Source organism: Barbus barbus (assembly GCF_936440315.1).
Source record: "Barbus barbus genome assembly, chromosome: 31".
In the NCBI taxonomy this organism is placed as follows: domain Eukaryota; kingdom Metazoa; phylum Chordata; class Actinopteri; order Cypriniformes; family Cyprinidae; genus Barbus; species Barbus barbus.
This window is the reverse complement of record NC_136759.1, coordinates 4,446,073-4,468,431: the sequence shown is the minus strand read 5'-3', so window position 1 is coordinate 4,468,431 and position 22,359 is coordinate 4,446,073. Positions and strand designations below refer to the sequence as shown.

General features: G+C 35.6%; 1 protein-coding gene across 1 annotated transcript in view; it reads right to left on the bottom strand.

Moving 5' to 3' along the window:
* The window catches only part of LOC306851249 (protocadherin Fat 3-like), a gene marked incomplete at both ends in the record, with an annotated part of 43,409 nt that overhangs the window by 7,018 nt on the left and 14,032 nt on the right, over positions 1–22,359 (bottom strand). Inside the window, 5 exons of the mRNA XM_079387405.1 lie at positions 2,559–2,772; positions 3,526–3,843; positions 5,018–5,079; positions 16,527–16,725; positions 16,966–17,084. Coding sequence (XP_079243531.1) covers positions 2,559–2,772; positions 3,526–3,843; positions 5,018–5,079; positions 16,527–16,725; positions 16,966–17,084 — 912 coding nt within the window. The remainder of the gene's footprint in view (positions 1–2,558; positions 2,773–3,525; positions 3,844–5,017; positions 5,080–16,526; positions 16,726–16,965; positions 17,085–22,359) is intronic.

The following is a 22,359-nucleotide window of genomic DNA, read 5'->3' as shown; positions in this document are numbered from 1 at the left end:
TATTTGACGTAATCAGCGTTGTTTACGCTCGGGGGGGGGGGGGGGGGGGGGGAGCGCACACATGAACGTAATCTGCGTATTAAGCATTGTTTACGCTTAGGGGAAAGCATGCGTATGCATTGTGATACTCTCTAAAATGACAGACGACGTAACACAGGGGGAGAAGAATGGTTGACTAAATAGTTATTTTTGTTTTCTTTGCGCAAAAAAAAAAAAAAGTATTCTCGTAGCGTCACAAAACTGAAGTTAAGCCACTGATGTCACATGGACTATTTTACCGATGTATTCTAGACCTGGGAACATTTCAGTTGTGTTGCTGTTTATGGAGGGTCTGAGAGCTCTCCGATTTCATCAAAAACATCTTAATTTGTGTTCCGAAGATGAACGAAGGTCTGACGGGTTTGGAATGACACGAGGGTGAGTAATTAATGACAGAATTTTCATTTTGGGCTGAACAAACCCTCTAAAGGGACAGTTCACTCCAAAATCATTATCATCATCATTTACCAACCTGATCTCATGGCAATTTGTACATATTTTATGAGGTGGCTAATTTGTACGAATTTGTATGACCTCACTCGTACGAATTCATACGATTTTTGCTAAATCGCACATATTTTACGAGTTGCACAATTCGTATGAATTTGTACGACTGACCTATACCTAACCCCGCCCCTAAACCTACCCGTCACTGGGGTCCAGTCAAATCGTACGAGTGAGGTCGTATGAATTCATATGAATTAGCCACCTCGCAAAATACGTACAAATTGGTCATGAGTTGCATTTACTCACTCTGTTCCTAAGGGAAAGTAAAGGATGACAAAAATTTTATTTTTGAGTGAACTATATCCCTTTAATGTTAATCAAACAACAAAAGAAAAAGAAGAAAACACTGCTTGTGACTGAATCATTTTTCCAGTTAAGATTATGCATTATTTCACATTTGATTATTCAATTTCTGCAGCATTTCTTATCTGAGTACTACTGTTAGAACTACCTGAAAAACCTAAAGCACTCTTTATTTAATTTCTATTGTATTTATCTGTACTATTACTTGTACTTTGTTCGTTTTATTAATGACTGTTTGTTTGTTGCATTGTTTGAACTGTATTAGTTTTTGATGTGGTATCATATAGTAATAGAAAATTGGGAAATTTCAGTGTTAACCAAATCTAAAATGTTGGTGTTGTAACAACTTTATATAGAATACAAGGTTGCATGGGTCAAAAACAAAGAAAACAAACTTTTTTTTTGCTTTGTGGTGGGAAATTTGAAAATTTTACCAGGCAAAGTACAAATCAATTAAATTAATTAAAAAGAAATAAATTTAAAAAATAATAATAAATCCTTAGCGTTGAGCCCTGGACATGCAGAGAGAGAGAGAGCAAGACAGGCAGACAGAGTTGAAGACAGAAGAAGAGATCACAATACAGAATTAAAAAAGAGAAAGAGAAAAAACAGAAAGAAAAACCTGACAGCGAGAAGAAAAAGAAAAGAGGAAAAGAGTTCGGCTGAACTGGTAAAGATACCTTCTGTAGAACAGTTCCTGCCACAAGCGGTCTGGAGTATATAGAACATCTCACGGAAAGAGCGTGGACCTTTCCATACGAAGCATTTAGAAAAAGAGAGAGAGTGAGAGAGATAGAGGAAGAGAGATAGAACAACAGAAGTAAAGAATGAAGAGTCGAAGGATAAAAGAAATAAAGAAGAAGTGGCCTGTGACTCAAGAAGAGGAGGAGAAAAAGAGCGGCAGAGCAGTGAAAGAGTGCAGAGCAGGTGCTGCTGAAGCAAACAGAAGGTATCTGAACACCAAACGGCATGCATGCTGCAAATCTGACTCTCCCGTTACCATATCAACAGATACAGGACCTCAGTGTCCGGGACATCAACAGTCAACATCACTGTGTAATAACTTGGCTTTATTAATATTACTGTAAAACATTATTTAAATTTACACACTTTATAAGATTGTATACATAATATAATATAATAATTAACCATCAGGGCGGTTATTAGTATGCGTTTTTTGCAGTTGATATTTGGTTTGTTTTAATATAATATAATATAATAATTAATTTAGGTTTGTTTTATGATCAATTATTTACAATGTATTAGTCTTTTGTTTGTGTGTATACAAACCTTACATCACCACAGATACAGACAGCGCAAGCAATCGCCATGGCGACCGTGGAATGGCAAAAGATAGCAATACAACGCCACAAATCATGCAGTGAACCACAAACATTCCCACCAACTCTAAACCATAATATGCAAATATTTGGCCTAATTAATCTGTAAATTAATTTCATCTAACTGTAAGTCAAACCTATCATTATAAAATCCAATTATATTTATATTTAAAGATTTTGTTATAAATAAAGTACAATTATTTCTAAAAATTCCGAATTTTAAAATGTAAAAAAGATTCAAATTTCAAACATTGTTACAATAAATACATTTATTTTCAATTCTTCACTGAATGCTAAAAATCCACTTGCATCCCTATCCTGCAGCTAAAGATAGACCATCACATTAACATAAAGCATCCAAGCACTCACCTGTGATGTCAAACCACAAGGAGGCGGAGCCTTGCTGTTGGGCGGACACCACGCCTACGATGTCCGCCACTTTGTCGGTTTCCATGACGGTGAAATTGTAAAGCTGCTCTTCGAAGGCGAGAGGAAGAGGACTGGCCGGAAGACGGCGGATCCACTCAATGTGCAAACGAGCCGTCGCCCAGCGCTGAGGACGTCCATTATCCACTGCCTTCACCTGCGGTCAGAGGTTAAACACACATCAGGAAGACAACACCACCAGGCATTAAAAGCACTGAGCTGAAATGGAAGAATGCATCCAGTGTTGACCTTTGCATTGAATGCAAACAAAAGAATGAACCTTTTACAATAAAAAGACATTTAAAATGTCAACTCCCTCATTAAGAGAATAGAGCTGCTATATATGTCAAGAGAGTTTTTCAGAGACCTGGAAATTATTATCTATGAGTTTACACGTCTGGTTAAACCTGGTGAGCCTACTTCTTGTCCTAATATCACATATGGATGATTTATATAATTCCAATTACGTGGGGGGATAAATTGGCATGTTTATGGAACATGTCAGGTATTTGGTGCATGAACAAAGTGGTCTAAACATGGTCTACCAAGCTTATTAATCAGTTTATTGATTTTATTATTCTTTATTTTATTATATTTTATTACTTATTTTGTCTTGTTTTATTAATCTTTTTTATTTTATTTAGTTTTATTCTTTTTATTTTATTCTATTCTATTATTTATAACTGTCATTTTATTCTTTTTTATTTTATTTATTATTAGTATTATTATTATTATTTTTTATTCTATTATTTATAACTGTATTGTTTTTATTTTATTTGTTTTTTTTATTATTCTTTTTTATTTTATTTTATTTCAGTCACATAATATAAAACACCGTATTTCATTTTATAATCACATACAAGTGTGAGATTAACTTCATTTAGGAGCTCAAGGGTCAAAGGTGACTCACTGTAAGAATATCATAGGTTCCAGCAGTGAACTGTTTCTTGGGCGATGAAACCACACCGGTTTTGGCATCGATTACGAACTTCCCATCCTCGTTGCCGTCGACGATGCTGTAGGAGAGTTCGGCGTTGGCGCCCTGGTCTTGGTCGTAGGCGAACACCCGATATATAGGAGCGCCTCGCTGTTTACGGGTGCGCTCGGGTAAACGGACCTGGTACACCTTCTCTGGAAACGTTGGTTTGTTATCGTTAACATCCAACACCTGGATCACCACCCATACTGTGGTGTGTCTGGGAGACGGACCGCCGTCTGATACAGTCACCTGGACACAAAAACAGTGAAGAATCTTTTCTGCTCACCAAGGCTGCATTTATTTGATCAAAAATACAGCAAAAACAGTAATATTGTGAAATATTATTACAATTTAAAATAGCTTTTTTCTATTTGAATATATTTCTAAACTGTAATTTATTCTTGTGATGCAAAGCTGATTTTTCTGCATCGTTACTCCAGTCTTCAGTGTCACATGAATCTTCAGAAATAATTCTAATATTCTGATTTGCTGCTCAAGAAACATTTTAATTTCATTTCATTTCATTTCTTTGAGGGGAGAGTTACAGTGAAGCATGAGTCACAGCACAAGAAATGCTTGCCTTAGTAAACACTACTATTCATGGTAAAAACCCATTATAAATGGACAGGAAAGGAGAAATAAGATTCTCTATGTGTCTGATCTTCTACATATTTTTTCTCTCTGTAGAATGGAGTGATGATGAGTCATGTTCCGCTTTTCTCTCATATCCGGTTTCTGATATTCGATCCATTTTTCTTTTTCATTAGCAAACATGCCCATCGCTCATCCACCAATCAGCACGGCCGCACGTGGCCACCGGCCAATCAGAAGAGTGCAGTGGAACATCTAAATGATATCATTAAAAACAAAAGACATTGTGCGCGCCATCCATCTCGGCAACAACAAAACGATTAATTCAATTCACTTTATTCATTTCCTTTCACAGACTGCCATGCCACGCCGTACAAATTCAATCTGTCTGTCTGAGAGAAAGAAATAAGGCGCAATAAATGAGAAAAAAGAGGGGGTTGTAATAAATTAAAGGGGCGTTTGGTCTGTGTAATGTTTGGGTGTCAAGGGACCACACGGTGAACGGGTAACATAACGTGAGTGACAAGTTCATTCTCAAAAGATCAACACGACAAATCGCTTTTATTACAAACACAAAACACCCACTCGAAAACATTGACTTTCACACTTAAACATATGCGATCAGCAAGCATTCTGAATTTCAAACAGGCTTCTATAGGACTCTATCTTGCGCTCATATGAAGTGAAAATCGTAATTCTACCGTCCCTCACAAAATTGATCTGCAATTTGGAGGCAGTGCAAATTAGCATGGCTCGCAGCTCTCACACCTGATGTGTGTTTGTGTGAACGTAGCAATATGTGTGAATGTGGGTTGGCATGAGTGTGTCTCACCTCCAGAACATGCTCAGCCTGTTGTTCACGATCCAGTTTCCGAGAGGTTGTGGTAATCAGACCTGCAACACACAAAATCACTCGTTTTAGCAGGTGCTTTATAAATATTCTTTGATCCAACCACTTCTGCAGTCTCTAACTACAGGTAATGACAGTGGTTAAGTTTCACAAACCTTAAATTCACAAAACTAGCTTCATCGTTGTTAGATGAAATTCACTAAAAGTAATGAGTACTTGGAGTTTTTGATACTGTAAGGGAACAAAATAGACTTCTTGAATGATTCAGTTAAAATAATGATATCATAAGAGTCATTTGTTTGTGAATGGGACTGCACTGGTCTCGCTACATGCAGCAACTCAATAGTTTCCTTCCCATGGTTTTGTGATGGACATATTTTCCACCTCATATTCAGTTCAGACTACAAACTTAGACCGGATACAATTTTTATTTCTTTGGCATGGCGCTATAGATTGAGCAACAGACCAGTACAGTTGAAAAGCACTGAAGTGAACACTAAAAAATTAATTTAAAAAAGTATGATATATAGTAGTGAGGAAAAAACACTGAAAGATAAACAAGCAAATAATTAATGCTGTCAAACAATTAATCGCGATTAATCACATCCAAAATAAAAGTTTTTGTTTACATAATATGTGTGTACTGTGTATATTTATTAGGTATATATAAATATACACATATTCCTCTTAAATATATACATGCATGTGTGTGTATTTTATATACACAATAACATATATTATGTAAACAAACTTTTATTTTGGATGCGATTGATCGGTTGACAGCACTAGTAACTAGTAAACAAAAAGTATGCAATAAATAATAAAATAAAATAATAGTAATAAATCATTTGCAAATGTTAGGGTCAGAAAGGATTCATTAATGAGCAAGGATGCTCACAAGTTGAAGAAAAGTGACTGTGAAAACATTTATAATATTACAAAATGTCTACTCCAAATAAATGCTGTTCTTTTGAGCTTTTCATTCAACAAAGAATCCTGAAAAAAAATATATATATAGCACTGCTTCCACAAAAATACTAAGCAGCACAACTCTTTTTAAAATGAATAATAATCAGAAATGTTTTTGAGCAGCACATCAGCATTTTATAATGATTTCTGAAGGATCCTGTGACACTGAAGGCTGATGCTGAAAATTCAAATTTGCATCACAGGAATAAATTATATTTTAAAGTATATTCACATAGAAAACAGTTATTTTAAATAGTAATAATATTTCACAATATTACAGATTTTACTGTTTTTTTTTTTCAAATAAATGCAGCCTTGGTGAGCAAAAGAGACTTTTTATAAAAACATTTGAAAATCTCATGGAAACAAATTTTTAGGTAATAATATATTACCTAGAAGGAATGTGGGTAGTGCAATTTATTAAAAAAAGTTAAAATTATAATTGAAAAGATTATATATCACTACGAAAACCAATTTTTGCTATGTTGGTTTTTAAAATTTTTTTTAGCCCTGCTGTTGTGCTCCTACAGTAATGTTCTCCGTGGCTCGTCAAAGTGCCTGCAGGTCCTTAAGTATGCTTTCTGATCAGGCGCATCCCAGGGCGCCCCATCACTGACCCATATCAGAGATGAAGAGAGACACAAGGAGGAAGAGAAAGAGAGGGGGCAGCTATGTTGAATCAAGTCACAGAGGCGCAGGGCACTCGTACTGAGGGAGAGAAAAAACGGAAGGAGAAAACAAAAAGAGGAGAACGGGAGAGGAGGGGAACGTGGGGACAAACAAAAAGACCAGAGAGAAAAGTTTACTGATGACATCATGCCTGTAACACACACACACACACACACACACACACACAGACAGAGTCTGTTTGAGGCCCCACTGGATAATTGCTGCTACCTGAATGGGGTTTACTGGTCATAGTGGGCAAGTGGGGTCTTAACGTCTACAGACTTCTGATCTCATCGTCATGGCAACCAGAGGCTCGTTACACAGCTACCACTCTTGACTGGCGTGTGTGGGAAAGTAAGTCTGCATACGGGGGGAAAACGGACGGATTAGAGCTTTAACGTTGGACACCGAACACCCACGCAGGCTTTTTATGTGACGTCCATAATATAGGGTACTCAAAAAAACAAATCCCCCAGACGCACACTTTCATAGTCGAAAGTTTCTCTTAAAGGGACAGATCACCCAAAAATGAAAAGTTGGTTATCATTTACTCACCCTCATATCATTTCACCTCAGTTTCTTTCTTCTGTTGAGTACCGTACAAGATATTTTGAAGAATTTTGGTAACCAAACAGTTGACGGTACCCAGTGACTTTCATAGTATGGGAAAAAAATAAAAAATACAATTGAAGTCAATGGCTACCGTCAACTGTTTGGTTGCCAACATTCGACAAAATATCTACTTTTGTGTTCAAGAGAAGAAAAACTCAAGTGACATGAGGGTGAGAAAATTTGAATTTTTGGGTGATTTACCTCTTTAACCTGCTTTTATTTAACAGCAATAGATTTGCTAATGAGGGTGTCTTTGTATAAGGATCCAGTCAGTGAGAATGAGTGTGCGCTTAGCTAAAGAACAGCTGCATTCACTGGAATTAGCATATTAATTAGAGAGACGAGTGATTACAAGCAATTAACTAAAACAGCAATAGTATACAACAGCATATCTATACAGGCCAGTTATCTGTTACGTGTAGAATATGCATAAGATGTAGCTTCCTTTTTATCTTTTTAGTTTTTGAATTATATTATAATCGCCACATGCATTTATTTCACGGTGCATTTGTCTTTTGTTCCTCCACAGTCATTAAAGGTTCACACGGGAGGCATTGATTTCCCAAGAAACTCATTGTGGATAAAAAATAACATCAAAACCTTTGGAAACTGCCGGCGTTACGTGTGTTTTGTGCGTCGAATGGTTGCAGGTGGGAATTGGCCCATATGAGTGTGTCTGTGATTCATTGGTGGGGTCGGTGTCATAAATTCGAAACGCACACCAAAGGAACGTAAACCGGCCACACACACACACACACACATGCTGAGATCACACTGCATCTATAAATCAACAGCCGTCTGAAAAAGACAAAGAAACAAGAGAGTGGCAGATTTCAGCACAGAGGCGATTCATGCTGCTTTTTAAATTGCACGCTTTTTCTAAATGTCAAAACGGCATCCATAATTTATAGCGAGCCTTTGCAGTGATTGAAAAACTTTTGCACTGTCTTGCACAGATTATTTTTAATAAACAACATGATTAAACAAGTTTATTTAAATGCATACTTTTATCAAGTAAATGCCATAAATGGTCAGTTTTTATCCTCCTTTTGTACTTGAACAGTTATTTTCAGTATTTCTGCTTTAATTATAACTATTTTATCAAGAGAAACTGGGATTACTGATATATTAAATTAATTAACCATGAGTCATTTTATCATTCCAGGAATTTCAGGTGTATGTCCTTTGATAACATCAACAATATCAGATTACATCTTGATTTTGTGCTTAATTTAATAATACATTAATGCAATACATAATTAATTTTAAATATTATTTTTAAACATGAAAAAGTTAAATATTTATTAAATTTATTAATAATTTTATATATAAAAATATATTAAGAGATTATTGTAATATAATAATTTATTCATGTAATTCCTTATTAATATTAATGACTTCTTAATCATAATCTTAATATTTAATACTTTGAGTAATCTTAAGTAAACACCCTCTGTCAGTTATTCAATGTGCACGTCTTCATGAAAAAACATAAAATGTATAAAAATAACACACATATATATATATATATATATATATATATAATAAAAAAATACATAAATATGAAATAATTTTAATGCTGTTTTCTTGTCAAAGAAATACTGCAAACAGTAAGGCACAAAACATTTTATGCAAGCACTTGGATGCAAACTACAAAAGCTTTCAAAATATCTTTTTAGGATATTAAACCATTAAAATAAAAGTTATCATGAGAAGAACTATTTACAATTATGCACTATTTCTAGGTCACTAATCAAATGTACACTGCTATTCAAAAGCCTGTTTTGTTTTTGCCTGTTTTGTCTCTTTTGGTTTCCAAGTCTGCATTTATTTGATTAAAAATACAGTAAAAACTAATTGAACTGTTTTCAATTTGAATATATTTTAAAATGTAATTTATTTCTGTGATCAAAGCTGAATTTTCAGCATCATTACTCCAGTCTTCAGTGTCACACGATCCTTCAGAAATCATTCTAATTCGCTGATCTGCTGCTCAAAAGACATTTCTTATTATTATCACTGGTCGTGCGTGGGTTCATACGTTTCTTGGGTATTTCTGGCCTAATTCTGTCAGTACATTACAGATAAAACGTAAAGCTTTATAAAGAAACACCACCAGAGAAGTACTTTAAAGATATGGCTTATTACTGCTCTTCAGGCCATGCTATCGCAGAAATGACGAACGATGCTTTTGATAAAACTCCGGGAGTCGTCTATTATTCCAAATGATCCATTATGGAGGATAATCAGATCGATCGCAATCACGGTGAGCAGAACGAATGCAGATCTCTGCTTCAAGAACGGAGAAAACAGGGTGTTTACATGCTGTAGAAGAAGCAGTGATTATCGGAGCCACAGCAGACAGAGAAAGAGAGAGCGCTATTCTTAGTGTCTTTCATCATGAGGAGGAAGACAGAACAGAGCGAGAGAAAGACGGAAGGATGTTAAGGAGTCGCAGGGGGGTGGAATGGAAGAGTAAGAAACCGAGAAAGAGACAAAAAGACACGTAAGACCTTGTGAACGAGAGAATGGGAGGGTGATGCAGCGAGAGAGGGAGGAGAGGAAGGTGTTAGGAGAGGATAAGAGAGAGATGAGAGAGGATGAGACGGAGGGGGAGGAAAGACGAGGAGGAGAACTCGGGGTTGGAGGAGACCAAACGCGAATGTGTGAAACCTGCAGACGAGATTCACAGAGACGCAAATTACTGCTGAGACAAGCAGAAGAGAGAAAGAGCGAGATTTCGCAAGCCTTTTGAAGAGTTTAAAGCTGAAAACAAGCAATGTTGTAGAAGTTTGAAGACTTGACCGTTCATCCGTCCAAATAGACTGTGACTGACGAGTGAATAAAATCCAGTTAGGAACCGCTACACAATGCGTGGTTTGAATTGCTAGAATGACAGTGTGGCTCTGGCTGTTTCACCTGACGTAAGTGAATGAAATAAACGATGTTCATGCGCTCGGCTGAAGCGACTGTCTAATAATGATGGAAGTGTTTGTGTTTAGCTCTCCTCCTGTGATCTTACACACTCTGAGCTGCTGTCGCCTCGTCTGCAGGAGACTCTGTTTACTGACTGCAGAGCAGCTTTTAGCTCTAACTCAGTGGAAAGCCACGGAAAATTATTTTAAAAGACGTTTTTACCCCCCTACAGAATCCCATAGGGGACACATGTATGATCTGTTCCATGCATTAGAGAAAATCACAAAAAAGAATAGTTTTGATGTTATGAGAGGTAACGTTTCACATAGATGCTGGCTAAGATATGATATAATGGGAAAATATGCAAGGAAAAACCTTTTATATAAATACATATACACACACATGTATAATGTATTATAACACATTACGTATTAGTTATGTATTGTGTGTTTTTAAATAAAATACAGAATTAAATAAATACATTTCTTTAGGATTTTTAATGATACAATTTTACATTAACTATATACACTGCAATTTACATTATAAATGAATAAAAAATATTATATTGATACAAATATGTATATTTACAAAATACAAAATGTTCAATTATAAATGTAAAAAATATAATAATGAAAATATGAAATGTGAAAAATTAAAATATGCAAGGAAATAACTTATTTTATATAAATCATTAGATATTAGATATTACACTACATATTAGTTATGTATAATATATATATTAAATATTTGTATTACACACATTGTGTATGTAGTATTTTAATTATGCTGTTTAATTATTTTTTTCGTATAAATTAACTGTATATATATATATATATATATATATATATATATATATATATATATATATATATATATATATATATATATCATGCATTACACATAACAAATATTATATGCACACACAAATACATAAATAAATCAACACAATTTTTTAAATGAAAAATGATGTAAAAGACATTTCATGACCACTCAGAAATATTTATGGCCATTACATATTCTCAATTCACCCGCTACTGGCAGGTGTGACAAAAACATCATTTTGGCACACATCCATTCCTCCATCTATCCGTACATATATTTACCTATTCAATCATCTGTCCATCCATCCACCCGTTCAAGACAACATGTGTAGCGTCTGGTGGGATGTTTGGAAGCACAATGAGAGCAAAATGATGCTTAGGGAGCGTGTAGAAACGGCTCATGATTTTAGGAAGTGTGTTCAGAAGGCTGTAATGTTTAGGGAGAATGGAGGAGTGTGTCAGTAAACTGAGGTGAATGAACTATAATACTAGAGTTTTGCTCATGTTGTTCAGGGAGCGTGTATAAACTGTTCAGTTCTGAATTTGTTTGTAGATGCACTAGGGAACACAGACTCTGAACTTAAGCTTAAACGCGCTTCCAAATGGTGCAATTTCCCACTGCTGTGTATAACCCAGAAAGTCTAAATGAATTCATCACTGCACATAAGCAACAGAATACACTGAATCCATAGAGGACCTGTGTTGTGGATCAGCAACAGTAGGCTTTGATTAATAGTACATGATCTTGCTTCAGTTTATCATTCATAAATCTATGTAATAAGACCATTTTAGCCATTGCTTATTTTTCTTTCATTGTAATATTTACTAAAATTAGTTCAAAACTGCTTTTATGGAATCTGCAAATTATTAAAATAATACTTTTATTTGCATTAATATAAAATAATCAAATAAACCACCACCATTATTATTAGTAGTATTGTTTGATGTTAACATAAAAGCAAAATAATAAAAATACTACTACCACCAGTACTACTACTAGTACTACTAATGATGCTTTTTTATGTTGCTGTTGGTGGTGGTTTATTTTTTATATGATATTAAATTAATGATAATAAAAGGTATGATTATGATGTGTGAATTATTACTATTATTACTATATAATTATATAGTAACAACAATATTAGTAATAATAATAACATCAATAACAATAATAAACATCACCATAATCATTATATTATTATTATATTAATAATACATTTTATATATATATATATATATATATGTATATTTTTTTTTTTGGTGGGGTTGGTTGGCCCTGTGTTGCGGTTTCTGTGTTATACTTTTGAAAAGATGTCAGTTTTGGACTGAGCTAAGATTTTATTCTTTTTTTCTTCTGGCCTTTTAGTTGTTGCCTGTATTCAGTATTGATACCAGAGGCTGGCTTTCTGGTATCGATTAACTGAGTTGTTTAGGGTTTGTGTATAAACTCCTCAGTTACAAACACATCTGCAAAAGCAATAAAGTGTAAGAGCAATGTCCCCCATGACAGTACAGAAATCTTTCAGAAGCATGTGTAAACTATCATAAGAGACCACACATCTCTCAGCGCAGGCAACGTGTGTATTGTAAACTACAATATAACTTTAACTGTCCCAGCAGATGTGTTAGACTGCCGAGGGAGCACACAAACAAGAAGCGCAGACGTGTCTAGGGAGCGTGTGCAAACTCCAGTCTTGTGAAAGAACTAAAGATGTTTTGTTTTGGAGTCACCTTCACAAAACGCTGCAGTGCATCATCAAAATATCCTCATAACATCTGCTTCCAACCATGCTGACTACACACACACACTTTCAAAAAACACACACCCTGGCTCTGTTTTCTCAGAAATGTGTCAATAAATAAACATTTCCTTGCGGCCCGCACAAACTCCAGTGACTCAAATATGTCATTAATTAAACACACACACACACACACACACATATAACAGGGTCTGAATTTTCAAAGCTGTGCATCATGTTCTCCACTTGAAAAGAAACGTTATACAAATCAACTCTGGCTATCCCAGAAACATCAATTGCAACTCTGCTTTATAGGAGAATAATAAAATGACCTCTAAAGTCATCTTTACTGCTCAATACTTCTCCACAAGTACTTTATTTAAACCTGGAATTGAATGAAGTTTCCCGAGAGCGGTAATTTCATCTCTCTCTGTGCGCTCGGTATATTTGACATGGCATCAATAATTCATGTAATCCATATACATAAACAGACAAACAAGTTTCCAAATAAAAGCCCAACAAACAGAGCAGGGGTGTGTGTGCCAGCTAGATGGTGATGTATAATCGTCTCTGTTACACACATACATTTAAACACGATCAGGCTGAAAGGCCTTGATGCTTAGATCTCATGATGCTTAGAGTAGGTGAGAGCAGAGGCCAGACCTGCATCCGTTTGATTAACATTTAGACAGCTTTCACTAAAATAAACGAATACAAGACTGAAATCAAACAATTCACACCTCTGCAAAAGAGAGCGAGCGATAGAATGATAGATAGAACAACTGAACTGCAGAACAATAGAACGATAGATAGAACTTCAGAACGACAGAAAGGCAGAATGATAGAAAGAATGACAGAACAATAGAACAATAGACAGAACGATAGAAAAATAGAATGATAGAACGATAGAACAATAGAATAGACAGACAGACAGAGAGAGATAGACAGACATACAGACAGACAGACAGAGATAGTTAGACAGACAGACAGACAGACAGACAGACAGACAGATAGATAGAAGGATAGACAGACAGACAGATAGATTGACAGATAGATAGACAGATAGAAGGATAGAATGACAGAATGACAGACAGAATGACAGACAGACAGACAGACAGACAGACAGATAGATAGATAGATAGATAGATAGATAGATAGATAGACAGACAGTTAGTTAGACAGACAGATAGATAGAAGGATAGACAGACAGACAGACAGACAGATAAAGAACGACAGATAGAAGGATAGAATGACAGAATGATAGACAGACAGACAGACAGAGAGACAGAGAAAGAACGACAGATAGAAGGATAGAATGACAGAATGATAGACAGACAGACAGACAGAGAGACAGAGAAAGAACGACAGATAGAAGGATAGAATGACAGACAGACAGACAGACAGACAGACAGACAGACAGACAGACAGACAGATAGATAGATAGATAGATAGATAGATAGATAGATAGATAGATAGTTAGACAGACAGATAGAAGGATAGACAGACAGACAGACAGAGAGACAGAGAAAGAACGACAGATAGAAGGATAGAATGACAGAATGATAGACAGACAGACAGACAGACAGAGAGACAGAGAAAGAACGACAGATAGAAGGATAGAATGACAGAATGATAGACAGACAGACAGACAGATAGATAGATAGATAGATAGATAGATAGATAGATAGATAGATAGATAGATAGATAGATAGATAGATGACACAACAGAACGATAGATAGATAGATAGATAGATAGATAGATAGATAGATAGATAGATAGATAGATAGATAGATAGATAGATAGATAGATAGATAGATAGATAGATAGATAGATAGATAGATAGATAGATGACACAACAGAACGATAGATAGATAGATAGATAGATAGATAGATAGATAGATAGATAGATAGATAGATAGATAGATAGATAGATAGATAGATAGATAGATAGATAGATAGATAGATAGATAGATAGATAGATAGATAGATAGATAGATAGATAGATAGATAGATAGATGACACAACAGAACGATAGAACAGTAGATAGATAGATAGATAGATAGAGTAACATTTATCTGGACTCTTTTTCCAGAAGGATCCATAGATGGTGACCATGCTTTCACATTGATCTGTAACAAGATCGAACACACACACACACATACAGACAAAAGTCTACAGAAAATTGATGTGTTGTGAGTTTTTCAGGAAATGCAGTTTATGAAAATAAATTTATTGCATCAAACCTCACAAGACTTTCTGATCTTTCTCTCTGGCTGCGTCCCTTTTGCTGTTGCCTTCTGTCTTTCTGACAGCTTGACCTTTTGTGACCTTTACAAAGTTTTTAATTAGGATCGCTGCTTCCTGCTGACATGCACTATGGGGCGTGTGGCTGGAGGGAAGGGCCTGTAGCTATGAAATTAATCTGTCAATCAAAGGCAAATCCATAACACCAGCCAATCAGCAGCCAGGATTTACAGTAGGCTCAAACGATGATGTCATAATGCGGAGAACAGCGACGACCTCAAGAACTCACACACCCAGATGCTGATATTTAAATGAGTGAATTTAAATACTAAATGAGCAGAATTAATTAATGCACAAGAAGGAAAAATTAGCTTTATCTACACCAAAGACTAAAACACTCATAAAAAGAAATCACAGTATATACAAATGATGGATAGATGGATGGATGGATAGACAGAGAGAAGGATGGATTGATGGATAGATTGATGATAGAACAATAGATGGATGGATAGAACGATAGATAGATAGACATACAGACAGACAGACAGACAGACAGACGACACAACAGAACGATAGAACTATAGATAGATAGATAGATAGACAGACAGACAGACAGACAGACAGACGACACAACAGAACGATAGAACTATAGATAGATAGATAGATAGACAGACAGACAGACAGACGACACAACAGAACGATAGAACTATAGATAGACAGACAGACAGACAGACAGACAGACAGACAGACAGACAGACAGACAGACAGACAGACAGACAGACAGACGACACAACAGAACGATAGAACTATAGATAGATAGATAGATAGACAGACAGACAGACAGACGACACAACAGAACGATAGAACTATAGATAGACAGACAGACAGACAGACAGACAGACAGACAGACAGACGACACAACAGAACGATAGAACTATAGATAGATAGATAGATAGACAGACAGACAGACAGACGACACAACAGAACGATAGAACTATAGATAGACAGACAGACAGACAGACAGACAGACAGACAGACAGACAGACAGACAGACAGACAGATAGATAGATAGATAGATAGATAGATAGATAGATAGACAGATAGACAGATAGACAGATAGACAGATAGATACAGTAACATTTATCTGGACTCTTTTTCCAGAAGGATCCATAGATGGTGACCATGCTTTCACATTGCAGAAAATTGATGTGTTGTGAGTTTTTCACGATAGAACGACAGACAGACAGACAGATAGATAGATAGATAGACAGATAGACAGATAGATAGATGGATGGTCAGAAAGGCAGAAGATGGACAGATAGATGGATAGAATGATGGATGATGGAAGTTGGATAGATGGACATAACGAAGGCTGGATGGATAGATGGATGGATCATCTGATACCATCACTGTACCATGGTACTTTTTTAAGTGACACACATACAAACTCAACTTATTAAAACTGACAGTAATTTATTATATCTACCACACAGGAGGAGTTTGATTGACAGGACACTGACCGGTGCGCGGGTTGATGCTGAAGAAGTTCTGCGGGTTGCCGCTGGAGATACGGAATGACAGGCGGGGCTCGGTTGCCGTGGCGTCAGGGTCCTGCGCCTGGATCTGAATGACAGACTGGTCCTTCGGGGAATTTTCCGGAATGGTGGCGTGATACATTGGCTCAGATGTGAGGGGAGCGTTATCGTTAACATCCTCAACCTGTTCAAACACACAGATTTATCACACATCTATCTATCTATCTATCTATCTATCTATATATATCTATATATATATATATATCTATATATATATATATATATATATATATATATATATATATATATATATCTATCTATCTATCTATCTATCTATCTATCTATCTATCTATCTATCTATCTATCTATCTATCTATCTATCTATCTATCTATCTATCCTCACAAAGGATACACACTAATTTACCTGTATGTACACTTGTAGTGCTGCTGACTGCGGTACCACTCCCAGATCAGTAGCGTACACCGTCAGCCAATAGGAATCCTGCGTCTCTCGGTCCAACAGATCTGTAGTGTAGATGACACCTGCAATATAAAATGGATAAAAACACCAAAACATCACAAGCTGAACATTTTAATTCCAGTCAAACAGTGGCAGAATCGATAATTTAGTTTCAATGCATTCTTCACTGAGACTGACAAAACTCATATTAACTCTGATAGCAGCAATTGCTGTCAAAAAAGCAATTACAGAGCAGAAACATTAAAACAACCGAGCTGTGTAAATTGCTATACTGTTCAAATTTGGTCTCATATCTCAGATTAATATTCTAATTGAGCAGTTTATCTTTGAAGAGTGTTTGGTGCTATTAAAAACATAACGGCAACAATGGCTCAGCCAATGGCATGTGTTTGGGGCGGGGCTTCCTTCTTAGCTGGCCAATGGCCAAAAAACCTGTTTGAAAACAGTCATTATTACAGAAGGTCTGTTTTCTGATGCTAGTGGTGCAGAAATTACTGCAGAATAATTGAATGTTATAACTGAATAATGGAATTGTTTTATTGGTAAAATACTGTCTTTTATTTCAGATTAATGTACCAAGCGAACAATTTGTCAGGTAATTTTCTTGAAAAGTGTGTGGCGCTGTCAAAACATTGCTGTTTGTTTGGGCCTACCACAGCAACAATGTCTCAGCCAATTGCTTGAGTTTGGGCGGGGCTTCCTGTTTGGCTGGCCAATGGTGACTGTTCTGGAAACCTCGTCACTGTTCTGTGGTGACGCTAGTGGTGAGTCACCTTTGAAAATCTCTGTTTTTCTGTGATAATACAGCAGAACACAGGTTGTGGTAAATTTAGATCAATAAGGAGGTCACTTCCATAAGTCATGTAACAGAAACAGAGCAGAAGAAAAAGCAATCCTCAGGCTACAGACAAAATAAAACCTGAACCTCTGACCCCAACAACAGCCCGGCATTTTCAATTGCTCCATATAACTGTAAACTGAGGTCTTCAGTCTTGGGGGCAAAAAAAATAAATTATGTCCATGGTCAGAACATTAAAAAAAAGGGGAAAAAGCAGTTATTCTCAGGGACAGATTTGCCACAAAAAAGTGAGACTTTGCTCTGGTGGGACTGTTGAGCTAGACCTAACCGAAATAAAAGTCTATAAAAAAATAAAATTAAGCAAATATAAAATAAATACATTTTTATAAAAAATATAAATAATATCTAAAAATAGAGCGTTATATATACATGCATACCTATTTATTTATTTATTCCCCATAATTTCTGTATAAATTTTAAGTACTTTTATACCTCTGTGTTTTGACTGAAACTACAGGTACCATGGTAAATTTTCTGCAAAAGAACTAGAATCAGACTTGAATCAGGTAAAGGAATCAGATCAGGTTTCGCTGAATTGAAAAACAGCCTGAGCTTGTGTGTGTGTGTGACATCAATAATTCAGTCTGTCAGCCTGTAGGATTCATAAAATCCTTTAGTTCTCTGTGCTAGAGTGAGAACACACGCAATATATTCGGAAAACCAGCAGAACTGCCCGAGGAACCTCAAAATGAGAGTAGACAATGAAAAAAAGGGACACAGTGAGAACGAGAGACAGAGAAGAGAGTGTATTCTACTCTCTGAGGTAATAGAAACTCACTTTAGCCAATCAGAGACACAGATTGGAAAACCAGCCCTGACAAACCAGAGTCATCTTACACCATTACCACCAACCAGAGCAGCTCATTCAACTTCAGACACACACACACACACACACACACACAACATACAGTACACACACATTCACATTCTTCTAAAAGGGGAGATCTATTGTTTTGTACGAAGCTAATTATAATTACTATAAATTCAAAATAGAATAAAAAAAATTATTTTAAAATTAATATTAATATTCTAAGAATATAATACATTTTAATATTATATTCTTTAAAGTGTTTCAACTATTTAAAAATCTGGATTCTGAGGGTGCAAAAAAAAATCTAAATATTGAGAAAATCGCCTTTAAAGTTGTAATACATTTTAATATCATACTCTTATAATAGGAGACATTCCCGAGACATTTACTGTTTTCATAATGCTAATTATAATTACTATAGACAAAAAAAAAAAAAAAATTCTAATAACAGAATGCATTTTAGTATTATTATTGACATTCCATAGACATATTGTTTTATATTAAGCTAATTATAATTATTACAGACAAACCAAAATTTAAACCCTACCCTAAAAAGAGCTTTTTATATTTTTTATAAAAATAATAATAAATATTCTAATAACACGTTTTAATTTTATATTCTTCTAAAAGTGAAGATTCCATAGGCATGTATTGTTTTTTTTTTCCAGAGACATTTACATGTGACGTTTAAAATAATAAAATATTTAAATAATAATTCATTTTAATATTATATTATTGTAAAAAGGGGACATTCTTTAGACATCTATTGTTGTTTTTTAAAGCTAATTATTATACACAACCAAAACTCAAACCCTACTACAAGATTTCTTTTTGTATTTTAATAAAAAAATATTTTAATTAACATTAAAATAAAGAATTCTAATAATAAAATGCATTTTAATATTATACATTTTATCACTATTATTTGCATTTTCATTTATTTATTTATTAATAATTGCCTTCCAAATGGAAGGTTGTGTCAAATTTAGCTCGCTTTTGTGTACAATTTTGTCCTCAGTCTACAGCTAAGCAGTCACACACACAGTCCTGGCTGGAAGCTGATATTACTGCCAGAGCTGAGCGAGCAGATAGGACAGGCAGAGAGAGAGAAAGAAAGAAGGAAAGCGGCGAGCGCAAATAAACGAGTGGAAATGGGGAGATTATTTTGCTTTTCGTCGGTTGTTGTGTTCCTGCTGTTTGACCTAGATGAGAACGATATGAGTCAATGAGAGATTGCCAGCCGGATGGCATGAGGCGTGCACATGTGTGTGTGTGTGCAAATATGTGTGTTAGTAATGCTTTTCATTGGCATAATCTCTGTGATCAATTATTAATGAGAGCCCAATTATCTACATCCTGCCTTTCCCAGCATCCTCTTACTGTAACTCATGGTGTGTCATCGAGATAGTCAGCTCATTAAATATGCAGGTCTCTTATAGATTCGTTAAGAACAGAATACAAATAAGCCTCAAATTAGTCTCGCTGAAGGAGGGAGTGAAAGAGCGACGTGTTTAGGATGAGAGGAAATGTGAGGGTTTTCTGTGTTTATGTAATCTCTCTTCCAATCTTTGATCTTTGACTAATCATTGGTTTAATAATTGATCCTGGTGCTTTTGTGTGTGTCAAAGCTCTGCTTCCCTGCACAGTTATAGTCATACATTAGTTTTGAAATCGTCTCTTAAAGGGACAGAGCACCCAAAAATATAAATTCTGACAGTTCACCCAAAATTGAAAAATCATTTACTCACACTCAAGTTGTTACAAACCCCTATGTTTTCTTTTCTTTTGTGGAACGAAAAAAGGAGATGCTTGGCAGAATGTCCCGGCTGCTTTATTCCACACAGTAGAAGTGCATGGGGACTGGAGCTGTCAATTCCAAAAATTGCTTCATAAAGTAGTTCATATGACTTCTACACTACATTCCAAGCTTTGTGTGAGGAACAGACTGAAACTGACATGTTATTCACTTAAATTTAATTTAAAATTGTGCAAATATGATGCATCAAGATGCATAAGTTTGACGAAGATTTCATGTATGTTTCTCATACAAAGCTACAGAAGTGTACAGTTATGTGTACAGAAGACATGGAATGTATTGCATGAGTCATATGTACTACTTTTATAGAGCTTTTGTTATTTTTGGAGCTTGACAGGCCGTCCCCATTCACTTCCACTGTATGGGAAAAAAGCAGCCTGGATAAATCTGTGTTTCCCAAAAGAAAGGAAGCCATACAAGTTTGGAATGACATAATAACTGAGTGACATAATCATTCAAAAGTTTGGGGTCAGTACAATTTTGTGTATTTTGGAAAGAAATGAACACTTCTGCATTAAACTGATCAAAGTGACAGTAAAGACAATTATAATGTTACAAAAGATTTCTATTTCAATTAACTGCTGCTGCACCACAGCTGTTTTCAACTCTGATAATGATCAGAAATGTGTCTTGAGCAGCAAATCAGCTTTGCATCACAGAAATAAATTACATTTAAACAAATATTCAAATACAAAGCAGTTATTTTAATCTGTAATAATATTTCACAACATTACAGAGTTTTCTGTATTTTTGATCACGTAAATGCAGCCTTAGTGAGCATCTTTTAGAAACATTAAAACAATTTCACTGACTCCAAACTTTTGAATGGAAGTGCAAACATTGACAGAATGCTATTTTTTGGTTAAAAAATGACCTTAGCTTGGTCTTCAGATGCATGTATTAAACTGTGCATTTTCATTGGACCCACCAGGGAAAGAACAAACCCAACACTTTTGTAATCTCAGCAGTGTAATTACAAATGGCATTTGTAGTGATTAGAAACAGGGTGTTGTGATACCACATGAGCGTTTAGTGGGACATTATACTTCATTCAGGAACGTTTTTCATGCCGTAGCCTAGCAACCTGAATGAAGTTCGGATAACACATCCCGAAAACCGTCAAAAGTGTCTTTCCATCAAAAACACACATACATACACTAATCCTAATGCACTAAATTCATAGCCTTTATTTAAATCAAATTAAAATGAAGCCAATTAACACTTTAGCAGGATGTATAGTGTGTATGTGCGTGTGTGTAGAAGGTGTTATCTGTCAGTGTGTGTTAGACACTTGTGTAAGCCTGTGAGTGAGACACAAGCGTAGGAGGCACATTCGCTGTCTAGGTAGAGCAGCTTGTGTGTGTGTGTGTGTGTGTGTATGACAAAAGGAAATTCACAGATTTAGTCGCATCAAAATATCCCTGTGGTTTTGAAGGAGGGTGTTAAGAAAGTGATGACAGGGAGCAGACTTTACTATCTCTTAAACACAGCCTCACAACACCGTAAAAAGCTGCACAGCTCTTGAGAAAACCACACTAAGTCAGTGCCGCCCAACACAACGTACCAACCACAAATGCCTGCGAAACTCTAAACCACAGAACGCAATTTCACAAAATCACAATTACATAACACAGCCTACAGTTTGATAGAAACTCACAACTCCAGACTCAAAGTCAAGTCAAACTGACATCCTCAAAAATGTACATGCTTAAAGGCACTCTTTATTCTTTTATCTTTCTGCCAATTACACTACAGTTCAGAATTAAACAGTCTTTTTATACTATGGTACCTTATATACTGTTCAAAAGATGGGATCTGTGAGCACATTATTAAAAGTCTTACTGTCCCTTT